At 39.8% G+C, this 23,708-nt stretch overlaps 1 protein-coding gene across 1 annotated transcript in view; it reads right to left on the bottom strand.

Moving 5' to 3' along the window:
* Positions 1–23,708, bottom strand: part of PPM1L (protein phosphatase, Mg2+/Mn2+ dependent 1L) — a 252,374-nt gene that overhangs the window by 50,917 nt on the left and 177,749 nt on the right. The window contains exon 2 of the mRNA XM_081028482.1: positions 22,518–22,692. Within this exon, the coding sequence (XP_080884608.1) occupies positions 22,518–22,692 (175 nt within the window). The remainder of the gene's footprint in view (positions 1–22,517; positions 22,693–23,708) is intronic.

The following is a 23,708-nucleotide window of genomic DNA, read 5'->3' on the forward strand; positions in this document are numbered from 1 at the left end:
AACCATTCATAACTTAATGTGGATTTAATATGAACCCTCCCAAGGTATTTACATTTTAAGCATTTTTCTAATTTTTGTATTTATTCACCGATAAGTACTTATTAAGCTTTCTTCGTAATACTAGTTTCTGTGAGAACCGTAACGTGAATTAGATATAAAAACTACTTTATAAAGTGACATGAAATATATGCAATTAAATAAGGTTGTTTCATTTTTTAGTGAAGAGTACAGTTTTCTAGAGTTTCCGGAAAGGAGAGAGCCATCTCAAGCTCAGAAGGTGAAAGTACGATGAAAAGAGATAGTTAAGGGGGTAGTTTTCATGACTAAAAAAGGGGATTTGAAACTAGCCGTGCGTGGGTTTAAATCCTGGCTGTCACTTACTGAATGACCTTTGGCAAGTTATTCAGTAAGCTGTCTGTGACTCAGTTTCCTCATCTATGAAATGCAAGTAGTATTTACTTTATGAATCTCTTTGAGTATTAAATGAGTTATGACATGTAAAGCGCTTAGAACACAAGGTAAATCCTCCAGAAAAGTTAGCTATTATTCTTTAGACTGAACCTTGAAAGATAGGATAAGTAGGAGTTAGACATGCAAAAATGAGTCAGAATGAAATAAGCCTTAGAAGGAGCAAAGATTAAAACGTAAAAAATTAAACCATATAAAAAAATCTCAATAATTTTTACTTATAATGGCAGGGTAGGGAAGGCCTTCCCAGGTATGACTTCAGATCCAGGAGCTGTAAATGAAAGCGTGTCCTTAAGATGACAAGTTAGTCACTAAACCAACCCATGTGGCGTCTGACAATGTGACTGCTTGGAACTGCCCAGATTTCGTAGGACATATGGAAATAGCCATAACTGACACACGTGAAAGAATATAACAGATAATTTCCCAATCTGGTTTCCCCCATCAGCATCCAAAGTTCTGCCAACAGCATTACCCTTCTTTCTTTCACTCAAGGTCAAATAATGAAACGTCATCTCCAGTGGACATTTCAGGTAATTGCGGGTATCCACATACTTTAGTAACGGATGGAAGGCAGAGGACACCTCCTGCTACAGAAACTGAAAAGCTGGGATACTTATTTTTGCAGCCTCCCTTGCCAGCCAGGATGCTGCCCACAAGCAAGGTCTGGCGGATCGGGTCACCTGGCCTGAGACTCTGATCTGAGCTAAGCATGAACAATTGTGGGGATGGGGGTGCATTCTCTCAGGCAGTAGTAGTATTGCCAGTCCAGGAGAAACAATGGCAGCAATAGAGTCCAGCACCCGTTTTTTGTGATGTAAGCTACGGGAGCAGTGTCCTTACTGGGTTAGATCAATGGTGATATTTAGCTGTTGTTCTGAGATGCAGCCTCCTCTTTTCCTGAATAGTTTTCAACCCTGGTTCCCCAGCCTCCCTAGCAAATTTGTAATCTACCCAACTGCCTTCCAATAAATTCCTTTTTGCTTAAATTAGCTAGAGACTTTACTTTAGCGTAGAACAACAAAAACAAAAGCCCAGTCTAATGCATCATCTGTGACTCTTTTCCTTCAATGTGTGTTACATTCTGTTGAGTTGGCTCTGATAGCCGGTGACCCTAAGAAAGAGTGACGTCACAGTGTCCTGTCCTCACAGCCTCAGCTCCTAGAGACTCCTGCCTTTGGCTTCTTATATGGAGTCAGTCCATCTCAGACTTGGATTTCCTCTTTTCCTGCTGCCTTCTATTTTTCCCAGTATTACTGTCTTTTCCAAAGAATCCCACCTTCTCATGATGTGCTCGAAGTAGGACAGCTTCTGTTTTGCCATTTTTGCCTCCAGGGATGTTTCATGCTTAATTTGCTCCACAACCCACCAGTTTATCTTTCCGGCGGCCCAGGGTATCCATAGAGCTCTCCTCCAACACCGTGTTTCAAATGACTGATTTTTTTTCCAGTCAGCCTTCTTCTTCCCTGTCCAACTTTTGCATCCATATATAGTAATTGGGGATAAAAGGTGTGGATGAGCTTAGCCTTGGTCTCTAATGGCACATCTTTGCTCTTGGTGATCTTTCCTAACTCTCCATTGCCGCCCTTCTGAGTCTCAGCCTTCTCTTCAGTCCTTGGCTGTAGTCTCCATCTGAATTGATGGACTGAATTTGAATTGATGAATTGAATTGTCTCTCGCACATCACATTCTAAGTACAACAGAAACTCCCTTAGCCAGTACATTTGAAACTAGTAGTTTGCCCGATACCCAAGTTCAAGATTGTCTTTTTGCAAAAACCATACCCATCCTGTATTGTCTTGGGCAATTAATTCTAAAATGTGGACCCCAGAACCAGCAGCATCAGTACCACCTGGAAACTTGACAGAAATACCCCAAGGCAAGGCTCTGCCCTCCAGTGTTTCTGACGCTTGCTAAAATTTGAGAGCCACTGATCGTGGATGTCCAGTTTGTATTTTTACTGTGACATCTGCTCCTCTATAAATTACAGAGGCTGGTTATTGCAGTTCTCATGTCTAACTGCACATCAGACTTACCCTGGGAATCTGGGACCCTCCCCATTTATCAAATCAGTCTCCTGGGTTGAGGCCTGTGAGCTAAGTCACCCAATGTGGACAGATTGCTGCTGATGGTTTAGAATCATTACCAGAACAATCTTTTCCAACTGACAGATCTACGGCAGGTAAGGGTCAATTTTTTTACCACCTTGTGACCATTTCTACTCTTGTTTCAGTCTATTTCTTCCCTTTGACATAACAAGTGAGTAATAACATTCACTTTAATCAATATACTCAGTTTTATATCAACTAGCTCTGTTTTTATCTTTTCTACAAAAGAATCATGACTTCTCCCTTTCCATAGCAAATACTTTTTCTAGTAAAAGTTCCGATTACTCTTAAAATATGCTGCTCAAGAGAGCCACAGGACTAGTTTATGAAATCACAGACATTCCCTGTCCTCTTCTCAAGCATAATGACTCGAACACAGACATCTTCAGCGAACTGCATTCCCACTATACATTCTGTCTGAACAGAGAAAGCAGATTAGTGGAGCATAAATGGCAGCTCTCAGGAAAGCTCTGGTAGTTAAAGACGGGCTGGTCTATTCTACTAAGTTGTTCTGAGACCCTGCGAAAGTCACTAACCTCCCTATGAATTCATTCTCCTCAGCAGAGAGGAAGATTAGAAAACATTCTATTTCTTTTTTAGTGCCAGCTCTGGTAGCACACATACCCAAATTGGAACCTTATTTTCCCTTTGCTTAGTACCCCAGGATGTTCAGCCAAGCTAAGGGGATCAGTTAAGCAGCTTGAGAATCTCAGAGGAAAGATGTTTCATTCCGTGTTGTTAGTTATTGACTGGGACCGACAGACTAAAGGCCAAGAAAATCTGATATTGAACATCTGCTTCTAAAAGCTGGAAATCTACTGCAGCTGTGGAGTGGTTTTTTTGTTTTTGTTTTTTATTTTGCTCAAGGTTAAATCTGTTCTCATTTCAAGAACAAGATTAATTTTCTTATATCATTCACTTACTGCTTAACCTGAATGCTTCCAGACCTCACTTTTGTGTGGATGTCATATAAACATAAATAACTCAAATGTCAGAACCTGTGCCTCACAAGGCTTTCAGTCACCCCAAGGCATTTGGCCTATTCCTTCTGTCTTGTCCAATTTCCCTCTAGTCACCAGACTGCCAATGGAAGGCAGTAATATAGTTGCTACTCTTGGCAGTGTCTACACTAGAGATCCCCTTATTTCCTCTTCATTCATGAGTTCTTCTTAGAGAATGTACTGCTTCCAGAGCCAGGGCAGGGACATTCTACTAAACACGTAAGCCTGCCCCTTTCACCACAGCTGATAGGAACAGAGGAACTTATTCATATAATGAGCTGAGCCAATCAGATCCCCTAGTTCAAGATTTAAACCAAGAAACAACGTGAAGCTGTTTGCCCAGTGTAACCATTTGTTTAAATGACCACAGATGCTTTGACACTCCTCCCATGAGGAGGTGGAGTCTCTGTTCCCTCTTCTTGAATCTGGGTGGGACTTTGATTGTTTTGACCAATAGAATTTGGCAGAGGTCACTCCCAGTCCATGTAACAAAGGCACGTGACTTCTATCTGGGTCTTTGGAATCATCACTTCTTGGACATTCCCTCTTAGGATGCTCCCTCTCAAAACACTGCATTGCCCCCCTGCCAAAAAAAGTATCTTTTAGTTCCCATGTTAATGAGCCCATGTGCAGGCACTGTGGACAACCTTTTAGCCATTCCTACCAAGGTACTAGAAATTTGAATGAAGAATCCATCTTGGAAGTGGCCCCTCCAGCCCCAGGTCCCAGCCACTTGAGTCTTCCCAGCGGAGGCCCCGCATGTCAAGGAGAAAGGCCAGCCATTCCCCTGATGCCTTGATCCCTAGAATCTATGAGCATAATAAAATGATTGTTCTTTTTTTGCCACAGAAGTTGGGGTGGTTTGTTATACATCAGTAGTAAGTAAAACATCCAATCACATGAATGAGACTGCCCAGAATGAAGAACCATACAATTCTATGAGAGTTTCTAGAGCTGCCTGATTATACCCTTCTCTAGTTCTGGCTGTTTAGCTCTTCCTTAAATTCCAAAAGATTCTGTTTTTCTAGTACTCCTCTATTTTTCTTGAGATATTTAAATAGGTTTCTTTCTTATACTGCACATACTGCAGGGAACGCGCCCACCGTGAGGTTCTCCATGATGAAAGTGCTACGTCCCGCGGCAACCACAGCTGCCAATTTTTGAGGAGCCTAATGGATGTCAGGACAGTCCAGTGCAGTGGTGTGACACTGGTCCTCTACTACGCCTTGACCTCTTGGTCCTAAAGCAGCACTAATGATGCCCAGAGTCTCCAACAAGAGAGAGACTTTAAATTCCTTTAGATTCCTTGCCCAAATCCCTGTTCTCATGGGGGCTCAAATCTAGACTAGGAGTTAAGCAGACACCAGATGATATCTGTGATTGGAAGAGCAGCACTGTCTACAAGGGACACTGAGGGCTCACTCTGATTACCTGGATGAGGAGCTAGTTAGGATTCAGGATTCTCCCAACAGGAGGGGTTGACCCAAGCGCGGCTTCCCATGGAATCTGGAGGAGGCTCCAGCCTGAGGGGCTACAACTTCCCATGGCCCCCACTCTCTAGTGGGGGGAAGTTGGTATTCCCAGCTAACAACTGTGAAAAGCTGGCACCTAAATCTGCATTGCTTGAGAAGTTTCTGTGTCCCGTCACTGAGAAGGATGCTGTGAGACTTGCTTATAGAAAAATGAAAATAATGTGTGTATGAAGATGTGGTTTCTCTACATAATAGACACCATGGCGTGTCCAGTAGGGCGCCCTGCCCATGGGCACATCTCTCTGTGGTGTGCTGCAGTATGGGGAACCCAGACTTTCTTTGGCTAATCGTGGCCTTGTAAGTTCTCACGATCCCTAATAAAGCCTATCACTCCACTCTTCGTAATGTTGAGAAACTTGTCTTGAATTCTGGGATATGCCAACCCTGGCACGCCATCATCACATCCTCTCCATTGTCCTCAGGTGCATGTCCATCCCATATATTAGGAACCCATTTTAAAAACAGATCTACTCTTTCTTCCCTTAGCAATAATTATAATAATAAATAAATAAATAAATAAATAAATAAATATTCCCATTCATGTAACCCCTGGACACTGCTTCACGTGTATTGTGTCATTTAACATTAACAGCAACCCTATATTGTAGGTACCATTCTTACTTATTTTTCAGATGAGGAAACTATTAATTGGAGAAGCTACGTAATTATCTCAAGGTTACATAGCTGATAACTGGTTAGGCTGGGATTTAAAAGCCAATTTGGGTTCAACTAGTCTTATTACAATAGTCTAACTAGACTTTGAAATATTATCCCACAGATTATGAAGTGGGAATTTAGTTACCACTATCAGATTTGCATAAAATTTTCCCCATATTGAGAAATGTATCAAAACCAATTTGTCTAGGTAGTGTTCTTCTAGATGCCTCTGACTTTGATAGATAAAAAAAACTATTGAGTTAGAGTAGCTTTCTTTAACTTTACCTCTAGGGATATACAAAGACACAAAGACACACAATTTTAATGAAAGCAATTTTCAGATCCTATTTCCCAGACCTTACTTTTGTAACTTAGGTCAGCTTGAGACGATACCTTTTCCAATTCTCCTTTCCCATCTTCCCTTCTTAATTGCCTCCTGCCATATAACAGAAGAACAGTATCTCTCACATGCATCAAGAATCTTACTGCGTAACATTGCCTAGGGTGTAAAAACTTACTGGAGGTCAAACAAAGGGAGATTTAGAAAGTGTATTTTTTCATCCAGCTAACATACTTATGGCAAGGTGTCACTTAGATGCTGATCTAGCCATCCATCTTCGTCCCTCGCGCCCTCCCTCCTTCCTTCTATCCATTCCACCCATTCATCCATCATCTAGCTATCTATCTTAGAATTAGAACTCAGACATAAGATGATTGTTATAGGGAACTGTTTTAATATCTTTATTTTGAGTTGAAAAATGAAGATAGGCATTTTCTGATAAACAAAAAAGCCAAATTAGACTTACTGTCTCACAGTCAAGATTCACTTTGACAACTAGGCTACATAATAGCCATTTCCCCAAATTTAATTATCTAAATTTGTAGCTCAAGATTTTGATTTCAATATTTAAAGCTCATGTAATATGCCAGAAATGATATCCTTTGTAACTGGTTAAACTTATGATGAAAACTTATGATGAAACTTAAAACTTATGAAGGTTTTATATGTCAGTTTATAAATGTGCAAGAAAAATCTGTAGTTCTCGAAATTTTTTTTTTTTTTTTGAAGGCCACTAATCAGTCGCTTGCCCTAGCTGCTGCTTCCCACAGCTAACGAGGCCTCCGGGCAGGACAGGCTCATCCTTGAGTGATTCAGGACTAAGTATTGCCACCCAGATTCCTGGTTGTTGTGGGCCTTCTACTCCTACAACACTGCTGCTTCTAAAACTCTCCAGGTCACCTTCTGCTGAAATCATGATACATGTCTTGCACCCGTTAGACTTTGGCCTGTCATCAACTCACATCTGGATTGGAGTGGGTGGCTGACCACACTGATTGGCACTAGCTCCACACTGCCCAGAAAAGTCATCCTGTTTAAGTCTTGAAATCAGACATTTACATTCTTTGCTTGGGTTTTATGACCGAGTCTAAAATGTAATTGAAATGTATTTTTCCTACTTTACTGTGAGACATGATAGTAACTGCCTGATAACTATAATAAAAATCATTTGTTTAATTCTGAAGCCATATAGGAGAGGAAGAATAATCCCTGACCAGAGGCAAATTAAAGTTAATGAAGCTAAAACTTGAGGGCCTCTCCCTTGCGTAAACCCTTTCCAAGGCCTAGGTCATGTTTTTCAAAAATTTAGGAAAGTAAGAAGTAAGGGAGTAAGACCACTGTCTTTTTTCACTCTGCCCTCCCCTTGGTCCTATTTCCCCTTGTACAGAGCGACGTTAGACTGGCCTCAGGTTGGGATCCAGCTAAGGGATACTTGAGTTCGGAGCACAGTGAAATATATTTATGTGGTTGGCAGTGACTTTCACATATGGTTAAGTTCTTTCTAGAAAGGTTTCACAGGCCTGTTGGGAGAAAGCTAGGATTCAAACGAGAATTTGGTTGGCTCAAAGGCCAATGTTAACATCACACAATGCTACCTTTCGCATGCCTGCTGGTCTATCAATGGTCTTGGACTTCTTAAATTGAAGATACAACAGACAGTCTATCTTGAGCCACTTACCAACTTTAACACTCTGTCCCACTTGCCTACCTGGCCCATTTTCCTAGTCCTGTTGCCCTTTGCTACCCTACTTTACACTCTGTTCTAGCCAAACTGGACACCATGCTTTTGCCAGATCACACTGGTGCTCTCCTTGACCTGAAATGGCCTTGCTCTGTTACATGCTAACATTCTTGTTGATAATCTGACATTCAGTGAAGATAAACAAACCTCATAATGTATCATTCCAACAAAGACAATACCAACAAATCGGTTAATGAATGTTATAAATTCAAGGAGTATTTAGGATTAGTCACTACATCAGAAAACTCCAAATGACCTCAAATCTCTTATCTCATATAGGCTAGAAACTGTGATCGAGGTTTTGCCAAGCTTGGCAGCAATCCTAAAAATGTACATGACATTACCAATAACCAGTTGAAAAGCTGAAGAGAGTTTCTAAAGTATCAGTTAAAACAAAGAAACAAAACAGAATCCCACAAATTCTGTTCAATCATGCTAAAGGAGAGATTGAATTACCTTTCTAGTCCCTCTATAGGAAACTTAGAAACTCGTTGTTACGTGAAGAAGTAACCAGAGAGGATGCTGTGAAAAGATGCGGGGAAACACGAAGCATATGTCAGACTACCGTATAAGACAGGCAATTAATTTATCAAAATATTGTTCTTTTTCTATTTTTTGTGATATTTGAGTATTTTCTAGCTCTTTAACTTTGCAGTTTGTTATAATTTCTTTTCTCATTCTAAATAAACCCTCCTTTCATACCTAATTTCTATCCCTTTTTTTCTAAAGAGCTTTTCTCCAAATTGTGTAAGCCTCAGGCCCCCGAAACCTGGGCCGTCCCTGCCGTGCCTGCAGAACCTGACTCACCTGCAGAACCTGCGCAGCTCGGGCTCTGCATCACCACACTTCCTTCCTCGTGCCCGTTCCTCCGCTACCTCTCCAGCATCTACTCACAGGCTTGTGGGGCACAGATAGCAGAGCAGGCTAATGACCCCAATATCAGATGGCTTTCTCTGAGTTACCCCACTCTCTACTTCTTCAAAGAAGCTCGATTTTTCCAGAATTCAACAATCTGATCTCCACTAAGGCTTTGAGGCAAAAGTGGAAAAAGACAATTTTATTGTTTTGTTTACTCGGCAGGTGTGCTGGTTTTGATAAATGAAATGATTTTTACAATACATCACTCAGAACTGTTCAATCTACCCTGACTGTCAACAGCTTTGAGATGCATTTATGGTTTGGGGGGATTCCCTGAGACCCTGTGTTATCAACACAGGCATGAAAATAAAACAAAAATTTATACATTAATAATACTTGGACAATATTTACTTGTTTAGAGTTCAGAGTGACTATCCATGTATTTTAAGATTTACTTTTTGGTGAGAGAAAACAGTTAAGAAAGGGGTGAAAGGGCAAAAGTTTGAATAGAATATTGTTAGAGAGGATACTTTAGCTCCTTTGCACAGCACATCAATTCAGGTAGATTCAAGTGATGAGACTTGTTCATTAAGTAATAAAGATAAGTGAGAAACCTTCTAGGAGAACAAATCACAAATGCTCCAACACCCCAAATGTTATCTGAGAGAAATTTACTGATGAAAGCTACCAATAAATACTTGTTATCTCCTTACTAGAAGAAGAAAGAACGTATTTTATTACATAGAAAGAACCAGGTGTAAACAAACTTCCAATAAGGCAATTAGAAAAGCAGTTTCTCAAGTTTTAAGCGCCGGCTTTAGCAAATATAAAGTTATTAAAAATTCATTTGGACCTCACACTAATACTATAATGGGACATTGTCCAATACGTAGAACCACATTTTAATGAGGTCCTTTCAGGTACTTTGTAAGGAAACTGTCTGGGATGATGCCTAAGCTAGTCTTGCCCTCTGAAAACATTTGCTCTAAAGGAGTGGTTCTCAAACTTGGCTGTGTGTTGGAATTACCTGGGGACAGTTTGGAACCCTGAGGCCTGGATCCTACTGCTCAGAGAGTCTGATTGACTTGGTCTGGGCGCAGTTGGGACATAACCCCCCCCCCCCAGGTGATTCTAACATGCTACAAAGGCTGAGACCTATTGATCTAAAGCAATTTTTCGACGTCGGCACTACCATATTGGGCCAGATAACTCTTTGCTGGGAGGGGCTGACTGTGTATCACAGCATGGTCAGCAGCATTCGTGGCTTCTACCCACTAGATACTGCTAGCCCTCCCCGCCACTCCCCTTCCTCAATGCTACAACCAAAATGCCTCCAGACATTGCCAAATGTCGAGGTGGATGGGTGGGCAGGTTGCAAATTTTCCCCTGGCTGAGAATCACTGCTGTAAAGAGTATTGTAATAAACCAATTTTATTATTTTGGCCGTTAGAAAACAATATTTGACAAACAAAAGCAGAACAAAACAGAACCTCATTTGAGACTCTAGCGAGAAGGACGCAGTGGGCACTGATGGCCAAAGCACAGAAAGCAACCTTGCAAATGATCAGAGATATAAAAATGCTAAGAATGTCATAAAAGCAGTAAAACTTCAAAATATCCATTTAAAAACTGGTACAACTGCAGCTAGTCAGGGATTTACAGATTGGAAGTGGATCTGACCACATCTGTCATATCTGACCTCATTCTATTTGTAAAGATTTCATATTACAAAATAAATAAATAAAATTTTAAAATCTGCTAAAATCTTGTCAACAGGCAACTATTTTTTAGACAAGCTCATTTTCTGTGGTGGCGCTGGAATACTGATTTCTCCTACAGAGAAAGGTTTCCAAAGAAGTACAGTCAACCAAAAAGGCTTGAAGGTACTGACATTACCGCAAAAAGGAAAAATTAACACAGCTAATTGTACTCTGAGCACTAGACCTTCCTGCGTTTTATTTACAAATGCAATTACACCAGCCCCACAACACTGAAAGGTCTGATTTTAAAACACACATAGACCTGCCGACAAGTAGGCAAATTCAGCTGAATTTCTTCCTATTTATATGGACCAATGCTTTTCACAAGGTGAATCTTGACTGCAAAAATCAAATGCAGCTCTAATTCCGTGAGGGCATTTTCATTTTCCCTAGCTCTTTAAATGCTTAATCTCAGATTCAATTTCCCGTAGATCAGAAAGCAATCTGAAAAGAGTGGTAGGTTTAAAATATGAGTTCTCTCAAAAATAATGTTTTCCTCAAAACATTTTTTGAAAATCTAGCCACAAAGAAACAGTCCCTAAGAAAAGGGAGGAAAGTTACTTGTTAGTTCTATCCACATTCTTCTTCCACTAATGCAGACGCAATAACTTACTTGTTTACTGCTGTTTTCTTCAGAGACAAAGAATCTGAGATGTGCATTTGGTAGAAAAGTAGAGGAGCACAAGTAAGGGAAATTATGGCATTGTAAAAAGTGGAAGAGACAGACAAGATAGTCCGTGGCTTCCTCATTTTTGCTTGTTTACTTTTTCTCTACACAACAGAAGAGGCAGCCAAGAAGCAATAAAGAAAGGATAGGAAACTTTTTTTTCACTCAAGGCAACTTCTGGGTCAAATATGAAAACAATTTATCTAGTTATTCTACTGATCCATTTAAAAAATTAAAACAGCACAGGTCATCAAATTATTTAATAAAAATGTAAAAAGTTAAACGTGTTAAATTTTAGAACATAACCAGTTAAAGGAAAGAAACAAAGAGAGAAAAGCAAAGTGAGGGGTAGGAAGTGAAGGAATGACGACAGAAAAGAGAGAGACAGGGAATAAGACGGAGAGAGGAATAGTACCATCTACTGTGTTCCCCGAAAATAAGACCTCGCCGGACAATCGGCTCTACTGCGTCTTTTGGAGCAAAAATTAATATTATATTAATTTTTTATATTAATTTTTGCTCAAACACAGTAGAAAGTAATGCCTTAATCTTGAGGCATTTAGGATACTGATGTAAAAAACTAAACTGCAATTTCACAACCGTAGAGGTACTTGAAAGCTATGATTTGAATGTTTGCATCCACCCCAAATTCTCATCTTGAAATCCTAAAGCCCAATATTACGGGATTAGGAGGTGGAACCTTTGGGTAGTGATTAAGGCACGAGGATGGAGCCCTCATAAACGGGATCAATGCCGTTACAGAAGACCCCAGGAGAGCTCCCTCTCTCTTTCCACCATGTGAGGACTCAAGAAGTCAGAAATCTCTGACCAGCATTCACCTGACCGTGATGGCACCCTCATCTTGGACTTTCAGCCTTTAGAACCATGAGAAATAAATGTCTGTTGTTCATATGTGGGTGGTATAAATCTGTGGTATTTTTGTTATAGCACCCCAAACACACTAAGGTATTTGGCGTTGTGTTAAGAAGTTCTAGAAAGAAATATCTTCATGGGTACAGGAGTCAGAAGTGATAATCACAATATTTAATAAGTGATACATTGAGGGCATTGCCACTGGTCAAATGAAACATAAATTGCAATTATGGGAAAGGATGCTGCGTCTAAACAGTCCTAAGGCCATTCTGGTACTGGTTTGAGGGCTGAACACACCAGCTTTGCACTTAAGGGAAGTGTGAGGTAGACAGTGATTAGAAAATGAGAGGGAAAGGTGATGCAATAGAGGGGAGACAGAGGACTTGGCAGATCCGGAGTAGATATTTGCACAACACAGCCTGTAGTGGCCAGCCTCCCACAGGAGCACGATGATCCCATCTCCTGGCATTCAGCCCTAATGCAGTCCCCTCCCACACTGAATTAGGGTTAGTCTGTGTGACCAATAGCGTGTGGCAGAAACTATAGTATGTCACTTTCAATGTTAGGTTATAAAAGACTGCGGCTTCTGTTGTGGGTACTCCCTCGCTTTCTCTCTTAGATCGCGTACACTGAGGGAAGCCAGGTAGCAAACAGCCTTGTGGAGAGGCCTAGGCAGAAAGGAATTAAAGCTTCCTGCCAAGAGCCACATGAGTAAGCTTGGAAGTAGCACTTCCAGCCCAGGTCTTCGGAAACTACTACCCTGGTAACAACTTGACTGTAAACTCACGAGAGAACCAGGATCCTAGACACTCAGATGTGTGACATAATAAACATTTATTGTTTTAAACCACTAAGTTTTGGAGTAATCTGTTATGCAGCAAGAGATAACTAATATACAGCATCAGAGAAAAGTAAAAACCAACAAACATATCAAAACATAGTGCCAATATACTTAACTTGAGCAACTACTTTTCCACCCAGGACAGGGTGAGGAAGGAAGAAGAGATTAGCAGAACCAGTGTTTTGCTGTTTTTTCTTGTTTTGTATGTAGTATGTTAATTTATGCAAAGTGCAAACTAGTTCATCCTCTCTACCATGAAGAGGATTAGAAAAATACTCCTGTATACCAAGCTAAGCATATGCCAAGTAGAGTAACAGCAACGATAATAACAGAGGCCATCATTTAGAGTGTCTACCGTATGTCCATCATCTTCCATATTTTATCTTTAATCTTCAGAAAAAGCCCCATAAGATATGAATGATGTCCTAAGGAATTATCAGGAAGCCAGGTTGGCTTCAAAGCCTTGGTTCTTTCCAATACTACACATCCTTACAAGAAAAGCAGTAGAAGTTTGGCTGTGGTTCAGGAAAGAGAATCTGACCGAAAGGCCAAGTACAGCAGCAAGTCAGGTAACTTCTCAGACACAGGAAGGTCAAGCTTGGGATGAAGGAGGCAATGAACAGGCAGTGAGATCAGCAACTGCTGAATCCCCAATAGCTCACCATTCATGAATCCTGTTCTCTTTCAGGTGAATTAATTAAATAATCAATCAAATTTAATTTTTGCAATAAGGCCAGCCTTCTCTGGACTCGGGGACAAGTTCTGGCTCAGGGCATGAAGACTGCCAAGAACCCTCTGACAGGGATCCTGGAGCCAAGGTGCTCGTTGGCACAATACTGATGAGCTGGGCTCACTGCTGACTTTCTCTGACCTTGACACTGCAGTTCCATGATGGCTGCTCTTGTCACTGAGTTCCTTTCTTGACTTATTCCAGGTATGTGCATGACTTGGTGAAAAGCTCTATTGAAAATAAAGAGAATGATTTTCTGCCTTATTATATTTCATTTCCAGCACTGAAGATAAGAGTAAATGTACTAAGAAGATTTTTGTTTAGTTTTATTCATTTTTTTGTAAATTTTTTAAAATAGAGGATACAAGGACAAAGTTAAAAATTCAAACAATACAATAAGAGGATTCAGTAAAAAAAGGAAGTCTCCTACCCTAGCTTCTCCTCTCCAGAATAACCACTGTTGTGAGTTATCTATGGAAGGTAATTATTTTTAACTCATATGAAAATACACAACCCACTTTGAAAGCTGAATGTCACTGTGCCACTCAGGTTGAAGGGCCCAGGGACTTCAATTCATTCATAATAATGGATTAGTCAGTTATTTTGGTTTGAGCTGGGAAGCTGCCAATTGTTACAACAAACAAAACACCCTCCTTTTGTCTCCTGCTATATGTAAGATTTTTCTATAAATGCAATTGAATATTCTCTGCATTGGACATAGCCACATAACCTCCTGCTTAAACAGGAGCTTTGAAAAACATGAATAATGCTATCCTCAGCTTTTATAGATGATTGTTATGCAAGAAAGAACCATAAATGAACTCCCATATATTTCCTGTAAAGTTGTTTTAAGATTTCGTTTGTGTACTCGGGTTGGACATCTCCTGTTACCATTTCACACTCTCTTGGTCGCACCTCAACCCAGCCACTGGTACAGGGACTAGTTCAGCCCAGACGCAGCCTTGGCCTGAACCATTTATCACTTGCTCTTTCCTTAGCTTCCCTGATGCCAAAGTGTGAGATGCTTGTAGAACCTACTCAGCACTCAGGCGTCCAAAAACCGGAAGGAACTATGAGGGAGCTAATTAATGTCTGTGGAGCTACCCTTGACAAATGAGGGGAGGACACTGGTGGTTAAGTGCTTCCCTCCTGCACCTCCTGGTGGAGGGTTCTGGGGTGCTAGTCCTAAGCTTTCTTACTTAGTAGCTTAAGCAGCAGTCGCCCTCAAGGGAGGCCAACTCTGTCATGTGTCCTCATATTAGCTTTCCCTTGTTTCCTATGTCCTGACCAATGCCCCTCACTCCAGCTCCTTGGGATTGCATTCCTAAATTAACTGCTTTCAGGGAACTCAGGCTGAGATAATGTTCAATGTCCCGCATACAAGGTACCTTGTGAAAAAGTCTCCATAAACTTTAATACCAGAAGAGAAGTTGTCTCCAGTGAAAAACTGTTTTATTTTGTCCATTCTTCATGGTTCATTTGCTTCCTTCTCTTTTTGTGGCTTTGGTTCTCTATTTTTATTGTAAAATCAAACATTCAGGAAGCAACTAGGATATAAATAACAAAAATGTAATTTGTGTTACCTCCTTGAATGAGAAGGCCTGAGATCAGAGGAATGGAAAGCCCTGACTGAGGAAAGGAAGAAGCCAGTTAAGTTAGAGTGTGATTCTGCAGCCTGTCTTAGAAGATGGATTTATAGAGCCAACAGCCAAGATTAGCAATACATTCAAAGGCAGAAGCCTTCTGACTAGACTGTCCTTCCCCATTTTTTAGAGCTCAGCACCCAGCCAGGGCCCGATACACAGGAAATATTTGCGTGAACTACCAGAGTTTGTCCTGGTGACTCCTGCGTAGTGATTGACAGTTCCCGTAGATTGGTTACAGAACTGCAAGAACACCTTCAGGTGCTTCCTGGGGGCACAAATGACAGGAACTGTTCCTCAAACCAGCCTCATCAGAGATGGTTTAAGCCACACAGCCTTGAGACAGGGAGGACATTAACCACAGAAAGAAACAAAGAGAATCTCTCTGGGCCCTAGAAGGTGGCTTGGAAACAGTGCCTTTTAGGAGGCAATTTATCAGAGGAATCAGAGTGCCTAGGAGCTCTCAAAGACGAAACTTAACATTCTTACACTGTGACAGGAAACAGCAGCCCAGCTGCCTATGATCACAGATCTTCGAGTTGGAAAGTCAGCCAGAGGATGCATTCTGCTTCTGTCTCACTCATACAAATGGAGAGTCACAGCACATTAGACATTCTGGCACTTTAAAAACTACCCTGTTTTTCCCTACAGACTCAAGGTCTTACCATTAACTTGGACCTCATGAAAATGTATTACAAGCACACTCCAACAAGCTCTTCAGAATCCTGGTTACGAAATTCCAACAGCACAGAGAGGAAGCGCTACAGGTAGCGTGGGCTCCCTGCCTCTGGCCGACCAGCGCAGCCTGAGCCGGACCACCTGGAACAACTATTTTCTTTGACATGCACGCTTTTTCTCCAGCCCTGATAATGAAATACTCCTTTAGAGCAGGGAGAAACAGCACTTCCCGTGTGGCTAACAATAGACAACTTGATTGAAAAGATAAAGAGCTCTAGTCAATGTGCTAATCACCAAGGTGGCCCTGTCTCATTCTAAATCTCAGCGTTCGCTTGTGGTTTCCAGTATTTTCAGCAAGGTTCTTTACAATTTTACTTTGCCCACTGCAAAACTTGGATCAATGTATTTTTCCCATTATATCACTTTTACAAAATTCAGTCGGAATTGTCTTTTCAAAAAAATTTTGGCAATCTCGTAAGAAAATAGGCAATGCTGATAGCACATTAATACAAGCTAATTAATGTAAACTAATTAATATTATTTGGAGAGTGACAGAATGTGGAAGGTGATGGTATAGCAGAGGGCAAGAATAGGTCTGTATAAGGCACTGGTACAAAACCACAGTTACAGAAGCAAAGAAGAAAAAAAGCATTACGCATAGTAAGTCTGCCTTTAAAAACACAAGTGACACGAACGTTGAAGATGGTCAGCTCAAGAGACTTCCAGGCTCTCCTACGATTTTCTGATTTATTGAAAGAGCTCTTTCTCAATCCCAAACCTAATTCGTTCCTCCTCTGCATGTCTGCTGTCCTCTAAACACAGCACCGATTCCACTGGACTCTACTTACCTGTTTCTGCCACCACCTCCCTGGACTCCCTCCATCATGCATACGTGTACACACAAGTATGCACACGTGCGTGCACACACATACTTGAGCAAAAGGCCACATGGTCACCTAGAATCCAGAGGCAGGCACAGCGCCTGGCTCATTGGTGTGCAGTCAATGTTTACAAAGTGAGTAAAGAAATGAGCCAATGAATGCCAAGTGACCTGGACACAGAATCATCCATTGTTCAAGCTGGAAGAGACCTAAGAAAACATCTAATCCAATGTCCTTATGTTACAGTTGAAGACACCACGCAGAGAGAGCTGCAATGTCTTTCCACATACACAGAAACTGCCCCTGGCTGGTGAATCACAGGTTTGGATACTTTCAAACTGCCATGGCAGACTGTTTTCCAGTTTGTAAAAGGAAGGACACTTCGTTTAGTTACTAACCCCTTATCTTTTGGCTCCTGAAATCCATGATATAAAAGGAGAAATTTAAGAAATATAACTGAAATTCGAATCAGCTTGGTTATAAACATTGGTATTACTGGCAAGAAAGAATTTCTCTGTTTATAAGTGGATTTTCACTACCTATTTTAGTCTTCTGCTCCCACTGTTATATGACTAATAACTGGCTGCATTACAAAAGTCTTCATTATGTTTTTGTTAATCAAACTACCATTCTCATCTTTTCACAAATAAGAACCAGAGCTCCAAATTCAGGGATTTTATATTGTGACGAGACTTGAAACATGGATAAAAGAGAGGGACCATGTTGAAAATACTAAAAGGTTACAGAAATGGTGGCATAGCCACTTAATGGGCTACTGTGCAGCCATTACAAATTACTTTGATGAGTAGTTTATAAAAGTATAGAGAACTATGGTTATATTTCAACTTTAAATTAAAAAAAGATATAAAACAGGCTATAAGTAATTAAAACCCAGCAAACAAAAATAACTGAAAGTAAATATACCAAATATATTTAATGGTTATGTTTAAGTGGTAGAATTAGAGATTGTCTTTTCATCTTCTGTTTTTTCTATATTTTAAAAATGTTTTAAATGTATTTATATTACTCTTATAATGGAAAAATAAAACAGATTTAATTTTTTTTACAGAAATTCAGAAGCTGGTGTCAGAGGTTGCACAATCAATATTAAATTTCCCTTTTTAAATTTCTTTTGGGTCCCTGTTTTTCTCTTCCTTGCAAATCCTACTGGCAAGCCTCTGGCAAGAATATCTTTTGAGCCCAGAAATGGTGTCTTGATTGAAGACACAAAGTAACGAAACCTTAGAGTCACCCCTTCCCTTAGGATCTGTTTGAGAAACATACCAAGAAATTCACTCTATTTGTTAGAGTGAAGAACTTCCTGCAAATGACTTTTACTGCATTTTTTATGTTCCTAGAAAACCTGAAAGGGCCCTAAATAATTCACAGTCTTTTCCAGGGTTTGGTTTGTCGATGTGCATTAATTTTTTTCCCCATGACAGTAAATGGCTTTCCTTTTGAGATCACTGATTACTCTGACAGTAATGGCTCAATTAAATCATAGATGTAACTTTCAGTTACCATATATTTTAAGAATAAAATAAGCTCAATAGGAGGTAACCCCTCCACAGCTACTTCCTAAATTGCTTAGAAAATACCCTCCCCCGCCCCCTTTAAAAGCTATTTCTCCAAAAAGCAAAAAGCACATTCCAGTACTTGGTGTGTCTTCACAGCAGGTAGCTTTGCCCAAGCTCAGCATTCAGGAATATCTAATGTAGAATTGCATCAGGGAATCACAAAGCAGAGGCTGAAAAATGGTCTCTTCTTTCCCATCTCCTCTGGGAAGCTGTATGTGACTGCCTGACACTAGTAAATGGATCTGTAGCTCCCCAGCTTTAGCTGATGCCCAAATGAACCCTATGAATTACCACCTGAGTTCTCTCCTCTCCTCATCTGCACTGTCTGCTTCACTTCCTATTTGTAAGCGCTCTTTCTATGTGGTTGAAACATGTGCTCCTTGGAAAGCTATGTGGGTTTCTAGTAAGAACAGAAAGGAAACCCTTACTGCTCCTGGGTTAACTCTGAGAAGTCGATCTAAACAAAAACGGAGGCATCCTCTGGCCAGTCCACGACCACAGGTACACTCAGCTTTCCCAGACTCCCGTTTCCCATGCTGTAGGGTGCTTGAGAGGCGACAGAGAGTATCACTCTCAAATAAATGAACCTACTCTTCTGCAACTCAAACACAGGGCATTACAAGCCATAATACTTTAGCCTTAACAAGGGAATATGTAGATTATTCATGCCCAAACTTAAAAAAAAATTAAAACAATTTAAGATTACTTAAAGACACATGAATCATGCATCAGCACAAAAATAAATAATGCGAGGAAAGATTCCCTCTACGGCTATTTCAACCCTTCAAATTTTGCCCACCATAACAAATAATGAATATGTAGGTTATTCATGTTCTCTGAGACAGGATGAAATACTGTATTTTGACCCCTTCTTCTCAAATCATGCCATTGCTTTCCTTGGAAATGTCTCCATATTGAGCCAATACTTTTAGACAAGTGTCTAAAGATTTTTCATTAATTGGTTTTTAGAAGTTTAGAAGCCACAGAAAACAGAAACTGTTATTAAGTCACTCAGGCTGATTTTGTCAATGGATAAGCATTAAAGACAAATTAACCTCTCTAGAGACCACAATATTTTCTAATTAACAACTACTTCCTAAAACTGGGAAAGTTGAATTAAGAATGTGAGAAAGCAAAAACTGGGATAGCATGATAAGAAGCTAAGCAGCTGAAGCAAATGAGTGTCTTAGTCTAGGATGTTTATATCTGAAAGTATGAGATACTATTACCACATTTCAATTCTATTTCCTGATTCCTTCGTATCATGACGAAGTTTTTTTTCTGTTAAATAGCAATAACTTTTCCTATTTTCTCCTCTTTCTTTGAATGAAATCACTGACATATGGATAGTGGAGGAGAAGGCAGTGGACACACTTTTGACTTTACAGCACACAATGACATTCACTTATTCATATATGCACAGAGCCCCCACCAAATGTGTCACCTCATACAGCAATGACCAAGGACAAACTGAGCCTGGACTGCATGATTTAACAATAGATGTTGCTTGACTTCTCAAAGCTTCTGAAGATCATTTTTAAAAATTTGCATCTACCTCCCCAAATACTACACGTCAAGAAAAAACTCTCTAAGACTACTTTAAACAGGTCTGAGGGCTAGATAGGCTCCAAATCTATTCTCATTCTACATTAGCGGCATTTGTGGTATGATTTCTAAGTACTTCTTCAAATATGATATATTTTGTCATCATAACCTTGTGAGATATTAGCCCAACTTTACAGGTGAAGAAACAAACGGAAGCTCTAAGACATTGATTTGCTAACAATTACACCAGTATTAAGCTAGAGGAAAGGCTTGGAATTTAGGTCCTCTAACTCCCAATCCTGTAGTGATTTCCACTATTTCACTCTGTAGAGTTTACTGATACATGAATTCTGCGCCAAAGCATTTGGCCCTAAAGGCCATGTACAAGTGTGCTCTGCGATTAGTAGCTGCTCAACAACAGTGCCGTGAGTGGAAAATTATTCCCAAAGAAGAAAGATCTGAGTAGTGGGAGGTCGTGGCTGATGTTCACTCCCACCTTGGTGTCCACTTGGGCCCCTTCATTACACAGACGGCATCTCTCTTCTCTTCACAAGCCCGTACTCATCATTTGTCCAGAGTTTAAACTAATGTCCTCCCCTAAAGAATTCCATAGAAAACTTGAGCCATTTTCACTATTCCTTTACTCCACATCCCCTCAGCTTAACTTTAATGGCTGTGGATGTTACTTAGTATACTTATTCCCAAATCACTCAGGAATTTTTCTCTAGAAGCCACACCTGTGTGTTTTAGCTCCCGAGCTAGACTTTAAGGAAGATCTTTGTTTTCTACATCTCAGATTCCTCCCTGCCTCGTCAATATTCTTCCCTCTTCCTTCCAACTTCCTAGTATGTCACTATGCATTCAACAAACGCCTAGTGAGTGAATGAGAACCTGCCTTAGTGCGGTGAAGGCCCAGCTTGATCAATACTTAGGAGGCTGCAGGACCAGCTCTTCAACTAAGTACCTGTATCATCGTAAGTCTGCGGATCTCAGTCTTCTCATCACAAAATGGTTACGGGGGCAGGAAATAGGTGGAGTATATGAGTCCCATGAACTCTGAAATGCTGTAAATATTTACCCTGTTTGCCTGAAAATAAGACCTAGCCGGACAATCAGCTCCAATGCATCTTTTGGAGCAAATATTAATATAACACCAGTATTATATTTATTATGTTATATTTATTATATTTATATTATATTATTATATTATTATATTAATTAGACCCACTCTTATAGTAAAGTAAGATCAGGTCTTATATTAATTTTTGCTCCAAAAGACACATTAGAGCTAATTGTCCGGCCAGGTCTTATTTTCGGAGAAACACAGTAAACATTATTTTGTTTGGGCTGATCGTAGCCTTCCTTTACTCCACCAGGTATGAAAGAGGAGATGAATGAGAATTCCATAGACAAGAATATTAAAAACAAGACAAATACACAAATCAAATAACTAACCACCCAGCAGACAGAGGAAAGCCAATGTGTCTGGAAAATAAACAAAGCAAAGGAGAATCAGAGATGGTAGAGATGTACTGGGCAAGGCTAGAATGTGGACCCCCCCCTGAGAGGGGTGCACAGGGTTAGAAGGTGGGATGTAAGTGGGAACAGCTTGATAACTAGAAAAATTACGTTAGTAGTTAGGCATACGTAGCATAACGTTTGGGGTTTTTCTGGTTTTTTTTTTTTTTTGCTTTTTTAACTTGCTCTTCTGTTTGCTATTCAAGCTTGAAATCAAATGTTAAGAATGTCAGCACTGAGACCGCTTAGGTCAGGAGGAAGACAGTAAGATGCACGCTAAAAACTTCCTTGTGGCAATAATAACGTAAGTTCCTGGTATTAAAATAGGGATTAATACTACCAACATTTGACCATTAGAAACTTATTTTCCTGTATGTTCCTCCATTTTTTTTGGAGGGGGTGTGACAATTTTAATCAGGGTATTTTTCCTAAGATCAATTTTATTAAAGATTTCGATAATTCCAAGTAACATTGCACTAGTTTCATTGAAATTGGGTTTTAGACCACAGAATAGATAAAGACATTATAAAGTGGTCTGTTCATGTCTTCAACAATAAGCTCCCTTGGATAGGATGAACTTATGGCAGGCAGTGAACTGAAGTGTCCAGTGTGGTATTAGGGGTTAGGATTCATCTGAGGAGCTAAAGGAAAAGAAAATGAAGTTCAAATTGAAACTTTAAGAAGAAAAAATGGCACCTCTTTAGAAAAGAAAATCTCTGATATTAAAAAATAATACTTGAAGCAAATAACAATTTTTGGATTTTCAGATATAAAAGTTTTCAGCTGGTATTCAAAATTGAAGTGACACTTTAAAAGAGTAAATCAATAAGAAGACATGATTGATAAAAATCCATTTAAAAAAGAGCAAAAATTTGAAAGGGATTAATATTTAAGAGCTATTTTTAGGAGCCTCCTGATGAAATTTTTGATACTAAAACTGTAGAGAAGAAACTTATTATTAATCCATGCTATGTAACTGGATCCGGTTTGCCCTTCATCTTTTACCTCAGAAAAGGGCCTACATTTAACCAAAGTCTATAAAGAAATTTTTGTAAGAAGAAAAGAATTGTGTGAATGTGTGTGAATTAGACAAACATACCTGCTTCATCATAGGAGACAGTCAATTTTTCTAGCATTTCTCGGTCAATTGACAGAATCTGCTGTTCAAGGATGGTCTGGTAAGACAACACACTATTTTCTTTGTCTTTCTCATAGTCCTGAAGATGCTGTTTAAGGGCCTCGGGGAGTCGAGATTTGACATATTCAGCTGCAGTCTGCAAACAAAACAGGTAGAGAACCCCATTAGTATTTCTTAGGCTTTTCACTTCACTTCAGGTGGTACAGTGAGAACTCAAAGCACCGTGGAACCAACCCTACAGACAAGCATATCCTTGTCATTGTCATTTTAGTCTCCACTGTACCAAGTAAGGTGGATCCTCAAATATGCAGAATCACAGAGCTCTGAGAGTTTTCTACCAGGTTTAAAGGAATCAAAGATGATGGATTTGGTTTGTCATTCATGGAGTTAATACTCAGAGTTCCAACTACTGTTCCATGAATTCTGAAGACCCTGTGATAGTAATTTTACTGGCTATAAATATGACTTGCCCTTGTCTACAATGCAGAAGCTAGTCACTCATCTCAGTGGTGAGCCCACCTATGCTATGGCATCTATCTCTCTACTTTGTTTTCTTGTTCTCTGCTCATTAATGCTTATGCAGGAACTCTTGTGAAGTGAATAGAAAAGCGAGCCCTTTGCTAAGGCTGGTAATGGAATAACGAGATAAACGGAAAATGAAAAAAATCTAAGACAATGATATCCCTTAACTGGAAAAAAGAACTGTTTGCCAATTAAATGTCTTGGCCCTTGTGTATGTATGTATATATAAAATCCTTAAAATTTTTTTCCATACTCTTTTTCTCCCTTCCAGTTGAGAATCACAGTTAAAGCTAAAGAGAATTTTAAGGGAGAAATTAAGTGATAGAGTTTCATGTATGAATTAGGGACATTGAACTTCTTAAAACATACTGCTTGAGACTGCCAAGAGTTTGGCATCTCCTTGCAGTACAGTCCTACATCAAGAAGTAAAATTGTCATTATTTGCAGATGACATGAAACTATATATAGAGAACCCCAAAGATTTCACCAAAAAAAACTAGAACTGATAAATAAATTCAGTAAAGTAGCAGGATACAAAATTAATATCCACACATTGGTTGCATTGTTATACACTAATAGCAAACCATCAGAAAGACAAATTAAGAGAACAATCCCATTTACAATTTGCAG

The sequence above is a fragment of the Rhinolophus hipposideros genome (genome assembly GCF_964194185.1).
Source record: "Rhinolophus hipposideros genome assembly, chromosome: 2".
NCBI lineage: Eukaryota > Metazoa > Chordata > Mammalia > Chiroptera > Rhinolophidae > Rhinolophus > Rhinolophus hipposideros.